The 13733-nt window shown below is 39.2% G+C and overlaps 1 protein-coding gene across 1 annotated transcript; it reads left to right on the top strand.

Moving 5' to 3' along the window:
- Positions 1 to 2924: 2924 nt before the first annotated feature.
- hspb1 (heat shock protein, alpha-crystallin-related, 1) lies at positions 2925 to 12923 on the top strand. The gene is made up of 3 exons (XM_030153207.1): positions 2925 to 3438; positions 10098 to 10161; positions 12243 to 12923. Exons 1-3 carry the CDS (start codon positions 3024 to 3026, stop codon positions 12394 to 12396), a joined length of 633 nt encoding a protein of 210 aa, XP_030009067.1. The 5' UTR covers positions 2925 to 3023; the 3' UTR covers positions 12397 to 12923.
- Positions 12924 to 13733: the final 810 nt, after the last annotated feature.

The raw sequence follows: 13733 nt of genomic DNA, 5'->3' as shown, positions 1-13733 counted from the left end.
TACACTTTAAGATCCTGCTCAAATGTTCATGTTCTATTAGTTCAGAACTAACATCATAACATTTTTTTTGTGCGATACCAACAAAGGAATGAACACTATTTAATAAAAGGAACTAACATCTGCCTCTTAGACAGTAAAAAGTGCTTTTAGGATGCTTCAAATAACCATTATTTAATAAAATTGTGTTAAACAATAATAATTAAAATATAAACAAAAAAGAAAGAACAAAAATTAACCTCTGCAATATCTGCATTTGAATAAATACCTAAAAATATTGATACAGTACTTTTTAATATCGATACAGTATCGTGAAATGAAATATTGCAATATATTGCAGAACCGATGTTTTCTTACACCTCTATTGATGAATGCATCATTTATATGACATTTTATCAGAGACAGAATGTAGCTTATGTCAAAAGACTTCGAGTTTGTAACTAACAAAAAGACAGCATGATATTAGAGATATTTTAGACTGGGGCTGGTACTGATTTATGTATTTTTTTGACATTAGTTCTCCAGCAAAGAACCTGAAGAGGACAGGAACCCAGCAGACACTACAAGCCTCAGTTAAGAACCTGATCAGCATCCATGAAGACCTGGAGCAACACCTGTTCACCCACTCTGCCTTCATCTCTGACACTGAACCAGATGCTAAAACCTGGTAGGACCAATTTCACTCAAACACATTCTGTAAGTCACTTTTCACATAACTATTAGAATAATACAGAGAAAAAGGTGGAAGAATGAAGAGCTTGAAGAGACGAGGGTTTTATCATAAAATAAACTATATCATTTAACCATGAAACAACCACAGACAGGTTAATTAACAGCTTTGGAGCTCGTGTTCACAGTGTTTCATTCTGTAGAAAACTGCTGACTGGACACTGATGAAAAGGAAAAACTACGTTATTCAGGTTCAGAATGGAATCAGGTAGTTGTATAATGAGCACTGTCAGAGTGGTTCCATCTTGCTGTGTTGTATGGCTCAGGTTTTCTCTGCTGATATCTCCAGGTGTTGATATTGTCCTTTGGGTTGTGCTTAGAACCTGTAACTGTCAGTCTCTCCAACAGCAGTAAACTATACTGAACACTCAGGACTGGAACACTAGACTGTAATTGTGATGACAGAAATAAGTCCAGTCATTATTTACAACAGGCTGACTGTCTCTAAGTGTTTATTCTGTGTTCATGTGCTGCTCGTAAATCTCTCCTTATGAAGAGGACACTAGCAGGATACTTTAAATATTTATTTAAATGTGTACAGATTGATGATCAGTCTGTATTTAGGTACTTGTGTTTAGGTGGAGTTTGGTTCCACTGCCCAGTGTAAACTAACGACCATTACTCTAACTGTATTACTTCTCTCACAATATCCTGGTGGTTATAAAGGGGGTGGGGTGTTCAGTGCATGTGGTTAGTATGAAAACTGGTGCCAGATCCATCAGATTGCACCAGATCACCCAACAGGAATATTGTGTGTCATTTAGTAGTAGTAACCAGTGTTCATCTGTGAAAGAATATTCAGAGGTTTGATTACTCTTTTAAGTTCTAATGTTCTGTAGAAAGTTATCTTGAGCTCTGAAATGAAGTAATTCAACAAAGGTTAGACCTAACTACAGACTTAAATTCTTTTGGAAGTCTAAAATATCTATGTGCAGTTTTCTAAATGACAGAATCTGAAGGTTCTGAAAGTTCTGTCTGAATTCAGAGTTAAAAAATACCCTGATTTAAAAAAAACAAAAAACATAATCTGGTGAAATTATGTATTATCTCATAAAACTAAGTAAACCTTTAAATGGAAGTTGTTCAGATGAAAGCTGAGATTCTGAATTAAATGTTGTTTGACACTTGATGTCAACTGATTCTAAATAAACAGGTAAATAACTTCAGGGCAAAAACAGCCCTTTCCAAACTGAAGGTTGAGACAGTCGAGTAAAATGCATAACGATGCTGAGTTGCAATATGTGTAAATAAATTAGTATTTTACGCATTGATTTGTAAATTCTACTTTCACAGATGTAACCATTTTCATTCCAAAAACCTACAAATATGTTAGAACATTCTAGTCATTCTTTTACAAATGGCGCCGTGTGAATTGATCAGGTTCCATTTGTTTTGACTTAACATGGAGATCCACAATCACACACTGCGTTAAAATATACTGATATAAATATAAAAATAACAATTTCTTAGTGTTTGAAGTGAAATACTGGCATTCTCACGCTGTGATTGACATTCTATCCCATCCCATATGGATTATCAGAGTTTATTCAACATTGTTTTGATGGTGGAAGAATCAGTCTAAAGTAAATTATGGTGATTTAAAATGTACTTTTACAAATTTGGAAACATCAGGTTTCTTTGGTCTCAGCCTGAAACATTCTGTGAACCCCTGAACTATGGTGATGTACCTGGTACTTTGTCACCACCAACATTTTTTCTGATTTATATGGTCATTTGATTTGTTTTGCATCTGTGTGTTACAGCGTTGTGTGTGTATTTAATGTCCTGTTCATTAAAGCCGAAACATTCCTGCACCATATGTCACATCATACACTTGACATTAAACAGATCCATGTTAGAAATGGCAACTCTGTCATATCTACGTCTGGTGTTCTATGTGATCACAAGGCACATCGAACTTTTCAGAAGCCTCCGAGATTCTTCTTGGTCTTTAGGACATCCAGGGAGGGGGAAGGGGCGGGGGAAGGGGAGGAGGAGTTGAGGGGGTGGGAGGGTAAACAGCGCTCTGAGCAGCTGCTGCCGGGGAAGGCCTTCCTGTTGGATTCCATTCGAGTGTTACGTCTGCCACAAATAGATATTCTCGTCCTTTCCTTAGATATGTGAGGGGAGTGAGTTGTCAGGGTTTGAGTAGGGGGGGAGGGGTCTGCCCAATAGGGAGGGGTCTGTGTGTATAAAACCTCTGAGCTGAGACACAGACAGCACATTGGGAAGCATTTCCAAAGAGGCCAGAGGGCTCTTCATCTGCAGCTCCGACAGGAACCCTTTACCCATCAGCCATGGCAGAGAGGCGTATTCCGTTCACCCTCCTCCGGACCCCCAGCTGGGACCCCTTCCGCGACTGGCACCAGAGCAGCCGCATCTTTGACCAGATGTTCGGGATGCCGGCGCTGCCTGAGGACTTCACCACGTTCCCCAGCACCCACTGGCCTGGGTACCTGCGACCCTCCATCTTGGCCCCCGACATGGCCGCCATGATGCCCCAAAGCCCCCTGATGTACCAGAGCCCCATGATGCACACCTCCAATCCCATGATGGCTGCCCAGCAGGCCCGCGCTCTGTCCAGGCAGTTGAGCAGCGGCATGTCAGAGATCAAGCAGACCCAGGACAGCTGGAAGGTGTCCCTGGACGTCAACCACTTCTCTCCTGAGGAGCTGGTGGTGAAGACCAAGGACGGAGTCGTGGAAATCACTGGTAAGTCTGTTTCTCTTTCATTCAAGTAGAATATTAGAGTTTTTTTAAACAACAAGCCCTCTACATATGCATACATGAACATAAAGTAAACACATCCAGGCACAACAGAAAAAAGTAAATAGAGAAATGGAAGAAAACACACCTCCCAAAACAAGCCATATTCAGCCCCATTTTAAGGTCAATTCTTTCTGCTTCCACTCCTACCAAAGAGCTTAATATTCTCATAATTTAAATAACACATTTGAACGCAATTTCCTGTCCTGAAGCATTATTAAACCATGAGCTGACTTATTCAACTGCGGTGTAATAACATCTACAGTGTAGATAACAGTACGTCTCATTTAGTGCAAGTTATGAGAACAACTCCTGCTGTACGGAAACAACAAAAAAAACAGATTAAAAAAGGCAGGAAATGTTTCTGCAGAGTCAAAACACAAGCCAGATACCTCTCTGCAGAGTTGCATAACATCACGAAACAATATAGGGAACAGACCGGAGGGCGGGTCTTTTGGACCCACGCCTGCTCGATGCTAAACAATGAAGAATCCAACATGTGGGAGTCGAGTCCTACAGCAGTTTAGAAATGAACACTGGAAGAAAAAAAAACTGATTAAAAAATGAAAACCAAACACTTTCACTGCTTGGCATGAAATGTTTTCATCGTGCACCCCTGCTTGTGAAGGAGCAAAGCCGAATGTGAAAACCTGAATAAAGTTAGCAGTGGATCATATAAAAGCTCAGCTCTGAGGCCTTGAGCTCTTTTTTTTTTTCTCCCAATCAGTCTCTGCCTTTCTTCTCTGCCATTTCATAAAGAATCGTGCTCGTGGATTTAGCCGTGACTCAGAGTGTTTTTGTGTGCTGCTTTAAAAGGAGGTCTGGATGTGGTCCAGGTCCAGGATCTGACCACAGATGAACAAATTCCAGGGTCAAATCTGAGAGGATTTCACTGCCTCACTTTAATGATGCCACAGGAGAACACTGAGTTCGTTTACATGACCATAAAAATCAGATAACTGTAGTAATCCTAATCTTACCTTGTATATCCTGTTACCTGTTTATATCCTATATTACATGTATATATCCTGTATTACCTGTATATATCCTAAATTACTTGTATATATCCTATATTACATGTATCTATCCTATATTGCCTGTATATATCCTTATTTGTTGTACATATTTCTCATCTGTAGTATAGTTAGCTTTTGTATATTTCAGTAGTTTTAATAGTACTTTAGTAGCATATGTATATTTAATATTTTATCCTGTAGATTTTTGCACTTGCCTACATTTTTCAGTATTTTGTGATATTTTTATAGCCTTTTTTATTGGCACCAAGTGTTTTTGCTGCTAAACTGGTTTTCATTGTTCCTGTGACATCAAAACTCACAATAGTCACTTTTCCATTGGACGTATTTGCAAAATTTGACCGATATTTGCTAAATGTCGAAGAAACAAACGTGTAATGTGGGTTTTTCCATTAAATTAGTAAATTAATATTAAACGGGTATTAAAGTCTGAACTGAATGCGACCCTGAAGTGACCCGCATGCTCAAAAGAGGTCCTGATGGAATATGTGACCACGCAGACACACACTGTGTTTACAGAAGGAAATATGTTTTTTCTCCCCTCCTCCTCCTAGGACGCAGAGTTGTGACGTTTGTCACGTTTCAATGATGTATTAGGTTGAATAAATGCAACCTGGCCGTTCAGACTGAAGTTGCATTGTAAAATATCAGATACGTATTGGATTTAGGACCACATATTAAAGTGGCCGGGTCAGATTTGAAAAAATCATTTGTGCTGTTCAAACTGTCTTTAACAGATCAGATACAGGTCACATATGGACAAAAAAATCTGATTTGGGCCATATTTACCTGCAGTCTGAACGTATCCTAACATGACTGGACTAATTGGGTTTTTATTAATGAGCTTTACACAAACACCTCTTCATATAATCTCCTTACACTAGTACCATTTCATGCCTCCTCTAAACTCATGACCCTTCATGTGTTGGTGGAACAGTGGCTCCTTGGCTCAGTTTGGCTCAGTCCTGTTGCTGTGTTGTCCTGTTGAAAGGAGGACGGCTCCCTCAGGAACCAGCCTTTATCTGCCCGTTGTCATAACAAACATATTAGTGGATGTTGAGGCAGAAAAACCAGCGTCTGAACATCACAGCCAGGGATCTGAGTGACTGAGACAGAATGACAGCACCTGATTAAGACCCAATGCTTTGGACGGATATAAATACCCCCGCAGATGCCTTCACAGGCAGAACAGCCCCATCATTGTCCTGTCATCAGACAACACTGTTACATGTCTAATTATGGTCTGGAGTTCAGTTTGATGATACAAGTTGGAAAAGTGTGAGCAAGTTTCATAATTTGTCAGTTCACATACATTGTTTGTAGTACTGGGCACTACTGTTGTCACAGCTGCTGCACCACATTAGAGCAGGGCTGTCAGACTCATTTTAGTTCAGGTTCCACATTCAGTCCAATGTGATCTCAAGTGGAACAGACCAGTAAAATAATAACAAAATAATGTAGAAATAATAATCCAAATTTTTCTCTTTGATTTAGTACAGGGTGCTTGTGCAGGTCTTTAAAAGTATGGAATTTTGAAACTTTTCCAGACCTTGAAAAGTTTCTCTCATAGTCAAATTTTAGAGTATGTTCAAAGGTACATAATCTTGTAAGATAAACACATTTCACTGCGCATTGTACTGTGTATAATTGTGTATGTAACAAATAAAGATTATCTTATCTTATCTTATCTTAAATACATGAGGAAACTATATAAAAAAACTGCATCTTCACGAACCAGTCAGTACTGGAATGATTCTAGTGCAACTGGTTTGTGTGATATCCATGCGCTTTTGTGATTTTCATAGGTGTTGAAAATGTCTGTCAGTACAATGTAATTTACTGTGAATTATGCATTCATTCGTTCATACATTTATACATTCATTAAAACAAACAGGTACAATCTCAACCAAAAAAGTGGGCACGGAAGTATAAAAGCACATAAAGTCAAGGTCTGTGGGAAAAAATAGCAGTTTTGAAAAAGTCTGGAGTTTTTATTCGGATAAAGAGCAAACACTCTCTAGTATGAAAGTTCAATTACTTTATGAAAATGTAAATAACCTGAAAAACCATGTACACACTGAAATATCGCAACCCCCCCCCCCCCCAAAAAAAAAAAAACAAGTGAAATTTCACCAATATTTTGTCTCAACTTATTAACACAATTTACAGATCACAGTTGATCTACTAATGCAGAAAACACTTGTACCTGGCAGAATATTGTTAAAATTGCATTTATTTTTCTTCGGAAATTTCAGGTTTCTCATATTTGTTGAGATTATTCATGTTTTATTGTGATAGGATTTGTAAATGTTAATATTTTTATAACATAATGTTAACTTTTTTCACATTAGACCAAGGAGACAATTTGTTCAGTTGTCATTATTTATATTATTATGTTATTATTTTACTTGATATCACATTGAGCTGTGACCCTTGAACACCCTTGACTGATAATATTTTCAGTGTAATTTTTGCATTTCTGAAGTTCATCCTGCGGGCCGGATCGGACCATTAGGCGAGCTGGTTTTGGCCCACAAACCGTATGTTTGCCACCCCCTGCATTAGGGGATATTTATTCCAGTTAAGTGTTTAGTGCTTGCTGTAATATTTATCCATATTTGCAGTTTCAGATGCACTAAAAACTCTGGCGTACTGTTTCAGATGACTAATTCCAGACTCCATCGATGTTTTTGATGCAACTACAGATTTTAGATTAGAGACTGTATTGATCCCACAACGAGGAAATTCAATGGTCAAGGCAGCAACAGAATAAAGTGCAGGAGAAAATGTGCAGCATAAAGCTATAGTGCAAAAGACTATATAAAATACTAATACTACTAATAATAATAATAGCAGTAGTAAGTATTAAAATTCTAATGACCATATACATATTTCCAACAGAATAAAACTGCAGTTGCAATATTCTGACTAAAGGCAAGACGTTGATCTCTGGTTAGAACCACTTCGTGACCTCTGGGTCTGAATGTCACCAGAGTCTGATCTGTATGAATGAAGTAATAAACAACTATTGGAAACCAACCAGGTGACCTCTGTGGTGATCGTTCACATCTGACCAGCAGATTAGGATGCCTGCTGATCAGATCGAACATGGACGTCTTTAGGATAGGCGAAGCTCATTCACTGCAGGTGCAGTCATTTATATCTGTCTATTTATAGATGTATCTATATATATTTTAAGAGTCTGTGCGTCATGGAGCCGAGCCAGTGACCAAACACACACACACACATACACACGTTTGTACTGTTGAAACCAAAGTAAATAAACACCAAACTCATCAAACATGAAAAATGGCTCTGTGACCATTATTCTGCCACCATCAGGTCCATGGAGCTCAAACTGAGTTCAGATCCATTGACTAACAGTTCTCTTTCTTCATGCCACTACCTTGAGTTTACATGATGTCATATTTGGACACCAGGTAGTGTGTTTTTTTCCAAATGGTTGGAGCAGGGGATTGGAGGGATTTTGGGGATATACCTTTGCTGTTGGCCCCCGACAACGTAAGCCTGGTTTAGCCATGAAGTTCAACGAGAATTAAAGCTGCAAGCAGCATTGGATGGGACGTCGCACCAGGCGTTCCGCCTCCCGCGCGATCTGCCTCCCGTGACCGTCGACACCTCAGCTTCACTCACACCTCTCTGTCCCAATACCAGCTCCCAGCCTTTTTTTTCCATCCGCCTTACACCCCTACAGAACACCAGCGACCCTTTGCTGAAACCACCATCACCTTTAAATGAGACTTTTATTTTGGAAACCCCACTGTGTGTATGTGTGTTTATTTTGTATGTGAGAGACAGAATCAGTTTGAAAAATGAATTGAAATTGTATGAATAATTGAGCATAAAAGTGATGATTTATCACATTTAAGGCTATTATTTTGGAAAAACCCTACTGTGTTAGCAGTGCATTCTGTGCATTCGGCCTCCCGTGTGTTCCGCCTCCCGTGACCATCGACACCTCAGCTCCACTCACACCTCACCGTTCCGATACGAGCTCCCACCGTTTTGTGTCTGTCATTCTTAAATCCCTACAGAACACCAGCGACCCTCTGCTGAAAGCACCATCACTTTTTAATGAGGTTTTATTTTGGAAAAACCCTACTGTGTGTGTGTGTGTGTGAGAGAGAGAGAGAGAGACGGAATCAGTCTGAATGAATTGAAATTATACAAATAGTTGAGCATAAAAGTCATGATTTACCACATTTAAGACTTTTATTTTGAAAAAAAAAAACTATTGTGTGTGTGTCTTTGAGAGAATACTTTTTAATGAATTAAAACTGTAGAAACACTTGAGCATTTGGCATAAAAATGGAGAAGTTATTTAATAGTCATTATGTATTATTTTTAATAAGGCCTTTATTTTGAAAAAAATTTACTCCTTGTACTCTGTAATGTGTGCAAAATGTCAAATATCCACAATACAATGCAGCAAAACCTGTTTTAAAATGAACGGGGGAAAAAAATAAATAAATTTTTTTGGATTGCCTGGGAGATGAATCAGGGTCCTCCTGTTCAACAGGAAGCAGCTCTAACCACTACACTATCCACAGACTCTTGATATATTGTACCAGCAAGAGTTTTCAGGGATTTTTTTTCAATGTGATCAGTAAAAAACAAGTACTCTTCAAAAAATTGCGATTATTCCATAACCGTAGGTCGTATCTCAAAAATTCTTTCCCTTTTGGATTCTGCAGACTTGTGGGAATTTAATGAGTTAAAACATTTGTGAAAAACATTGGAAAACTCAAAAATTTTTGCATGTGAGAGTTGAGGTGAGTCCTGTGAATGGATAGATATGTCACAGGTGGGGAAAAACTCCAAAGTGAAAAATGAGTTCCAAACATCGCAACTTTGTGGGCTTCTAAAAAAAAAAACTAAGACAGTTCTGGAAAAAGTGCGAGATCACTTTTTTGAGGAGGGTTCACTCTATCTTTTGGTGTTATTTAGAAGTCAATACGGCATACAGTGTCATACGAGTTAGTTTTAAAAATTTTATTTTGAAAGGCATATTGCGAACTTCCTGTTGGAGTTAGGTCATAATGGTCAGTGTATCATTTGTAGTGCTTCATCCAACAAACATTTTGGCACTGGTTCCATGTCTCTATGACATTCCTTCTGGCCAGCAGGGCCGTTAAGGTTTTTTTCACATAGGTGGCTCTAGAGAGCACTTTTTGGCACCTATAGGGTTAATTTTTACATTTTATCAAATTTTTCGCCAGGCCTGACGTGTGTGCCAAATTTGGTGAGTTTTTGAGCACGTTTAGGGGGTCAAATTTCAGTTTAAAGTGATGTCGGGAAAAAAAAAAAAAACGAACGAAAAACAATAGGGCCTTGCTTCCAGGCAAGGCCTCTCACTGTGTGAGAGGGCCTTACCTTTCGGCTCAGTCCCTAATAAAATCTAACTTTCGAGGTAGACCTGGCTGAGACGCATCACTCCCTAAAAACACCACAAAATTAAGCATGTCGAAGTCATATTGTCATCATCATCATCTTAGAGGGAGGGGAATCCAAGGAAAAAAGGTTGTTAAAGTCTTAATGTTCTGTTTTCAGGCAAACATGAGGAGAGGAAGGATGAGCACGGGTTTGTGTCCAGATGCTTCACCAGGAAATATACGTAAGTAGTTTGATCTGTTTACACTGAAGTAATTATCAAAGAAGTGGTTTGTACTGTCATATTCTTAAGGTTATTCCATCCTTTACAAGAACAGAGATGTGTGTTCTGTCTCCCAGGGCTGCGGAAAAAGAATGACAGCATTTTTTCTCGCAACTTGTTCTCAACACATCGTCCAGGTCAAACTTTTTTCTCATGTGGTGTTCAACAACTACTGGACGACGGAGTTATTAGTCAGAAATTTGAAGTGGGCGTGGTTAAAAAAGGTTAACTGGCTTTATTACTCCCTAAGGAAATTTAGTCTCTGCATTTTACCCATAATACCCACAAACAGAATAGAATAGAATAAGTTTTTTTTTTTTTTTTTTTTATGAAAGAAAAAAAAGAATGGAGTAGGCTTTATTGTCATTGCAAAATTCTGTTGTATCGCGTAACGAAATTTCTTTAAATGTTCTCTAAGATGCTCAGAGTAAAACTATACACATTAATTAGAAAAACAGTAAAGAATAAAAATGTAAATATAAAAACTACCCGGTAAATAGACACCAAAGCGAGTTCCATACACGCACAGTAACTAGCATTAGCAATTAGTATTAGCATGTAGCATACATGAACTGTCTTTGCAACATGATATCATGACTTGCGTAAAAATACATGCCACTTTTAATTGCCGTGTTATCTGTACGCATTCTAATCTTTCTGCGTGTATGTTCACGCTGTTACTAGCCCCTGGTCCAACCTGAATCGATGCATCAAATACCACTCAGAGTTATGTGAACTGGAGATCTTGGCATAAATTGATACATGATCAAATGGCATTGAATAATATGCGAAAAGCTTAAAACGTAGTAGTGTAGCACGGCAAGTGCCATAAGAACTGGCATGACGTACAACGCCAAGTATTGAGATGAGTCTGGCCTTTGAAGTCTTCATCAGCACCGTGGTTGGGGTGAGACAGGAGAATTAAACTTTTTTTTTTTTAATGAGAAACTTGCGCATAAAGGCCCTGGTTCGACTGAAAAAAGCAGAAAAGTGTGAAATGTCCTGACCAAAACCCACTCTGATCTTGTTCTTTCCACCTTCAGAAAACCATCAAATGTCCCTGTTCTTGTAGGGTCTGTAATAACCTTTATTCTACCCATGTGAGTGCAGCCTGGTTGTTAAACAGAACCCTGGGTCCCTGCAGGGTATCAGTAACTCACTCCAAAACATCCCCATTTGTCTCCACCACACTTCCTTTTTGGCCATTTTGTGCAGGACTTCTTCACTGGGGAAATGCATTTCCCTGTCTGGGCTCAGATTCCTGTGATTCTTTTATTTTTATCAGTGCCTTTCTGCTGTGGGTCTGTGTAGTTTGGTGTTTCTCTGGCCTGCAGAGGGCTGGCGGCTGCTGATAGCTGAATTTCATGCTCTGAAAAGCAGCAGCAGCCGCCGCCTCCACCTCCAGCACTGATCTGAGTGCAGCTTCATGGGCTCTGCTGCCACCCAGTGGCCACAGCCGGTATTAGACCCCCAGTGAAAACCATGAGGCTGAGCTGGGATCTGTTACACTACGTGGACACGTTGAATCCAAGTGTTTCTTTTCTAACAGGGGTCTGGGATACAAAACAATAAGGACTAGTGTCAGAATATAGTTTTATATTGTGGGATAAATATCAGTGCATCGGTTAGTTTGGCTTAAATTGTTATCTTTACTTACAAAATGCCTCAGAGATGGTTTTGACTTAAATTTGTCTTAACATTGATGTATTTTTTTTTTTTTTTTTAATCCATGACTATGATTTTAAATGTTCTACCTGTATATTTCCTGTTCTGATTGTAAATAATAATTTTCTTCCTCATCTGACCATCTATTTTTGTCACATCTCACTGAGGAAGAAAAATCTACCATTAAACTTTAAGGAAATATTGATGTTAGTGTGTCTGATCCCCATGAACAGGACATCTGACAGCTGTAGACATGATGGGTCCACATACTTTTGTCCATATAGTGTAGTTCTAGCAGTGACTGGGATTCTGGAGCTCTTTGTATATTTATTTACTGGTTTTCTAGCTTCTTATGATGCTCCTCTGCTCCTCCTCAGCCTCCCTCCCACTGCCAATGTGGAGAAGGTGACCTCCTCCCTGTCTCCTGAAGGATTCCTGACAGTGGAGGCCCCTCTGATCAGACCTGCCATTGAGTCCGCAGAGACCTCCATACCCGTCACCGTGGATACCAAAAGCGTGGCATCGAAGTAGGGATAAAACGCCCGACTGCGTCTCTGCCATGTGCACAAAAAAACAACAACACATTCAAATCAACCACACTTTATCCGCGCTGACAGATTCCCTGAAAAGTGAAGAAGCAGCCTCTCATCTCCCAAAGCAGATGGGTTGACGTTGTAAAGAGGAAGGTGAGGATTGCCCCGCTCGCGTCTCCTCCTGCCTCTGTCTCGGTAATGAGCTGACCCCAGATGAGTGTAAACCCTGTAAACACATCTGCACCGCTGCCATATGCCTGAGCTTCCTGCTGTAATTACTCTACACCCTTCATCTGAACGGAGAAAATCTCTGCTTAGCCTCGCGTTCAGTTCCTTCCTCCTCATGTCTTTAAGCAAATCCCCTCTGCTGCCGCTTCAGCTGAACCAAAGACGACATAAAATCAGATGGGATCAGCAATGACGCTCCAGGATGGAGTCAAAGTAGACTGATTTCATCTGTGATTGATGTCAGAGACAAAGTGACCCATCATGCAAACACAGAATAAAGAACCAATACTACATGGAGTCTGTTCTTTTTTATTTGCACTTTTATTCTGGTGACAGGACCTGAGCTATGGCCTCTTCATCATAGCGCCATCCTGCAGTGAAATAGGGCAGAACCAAACAAAATGAATGAGGGGAGAAAAAAAAGTAACTAGAGCTGCAGGTCAACTGGATACAGCAGTAGGTTTTAGAATCGATGGGTTATTTACAGGCAATGGAGTGTATCTACTCTGAATAAGACATTTCAGGGTGTCATTAATTGCTTTTCCATTGACCCTCAAATTGCGTTAATATAACTTGCGCATAAAAATTTACCTAATGGAAAAATAACAATTTCACTATAACTCGTTTTTTGATTAAAAGTTTTTGCGGTGACAAGAGGTGGTTTTTCAGGCATAGCACAAATGGTATATCACACAAAACTGCAATGGAAAGACCTTTTTCTGTGCAATAGAGAAAAGTGAGAAACAGCAGTAAATGTAAACACTCACATACACATGACTGAAAATGTCTGAATTCCACTAAAATACAGAGTTTGGGTGAATGTTTCCTGGTAAAATTCACTTGGAGTCACTGAAGCAGCAGACGTCCTCAGTATTAATGCACATTTTACAACAGTTTTCAGTACGAGACCAAAAGAAAGGTTTCCCCTGGAACAGATTCACAAGAAATGCTCAGGAATCACCATAATATTGTAATAATTTGATTGATTCTTCCACTGTAACAATGTTTCGGAACATCTTTAGGGTAGGGTCTACCAAGTTTGTTTAAAGAATTGTGAAATATTGATTATTGATTTATTGATTTTTTTTTTTTTTTTTTTTTTTTAAA

The sequence above is a fragment of the Sphaeramia orbicularis genome, chromosome 14 (genome assembly GCF_902148855.1).
Source record: "Sphaeramia orbicularis chromosome 14, fSphaOr1.1, whole genome shotgun sequence".
Taxonomy (NCBI): domain Eukaryota; kingdom Metazoa; phylum Chordata; class Actinopteri; order Kurtiformes; family Apogonidae; genus Sphaeramia; species Sphaeramia orbicularis.
Note: the sequence above shows the minus strand (reverse complement) of the source record. Positions and strands in the feature narration are given on the sequence as shown.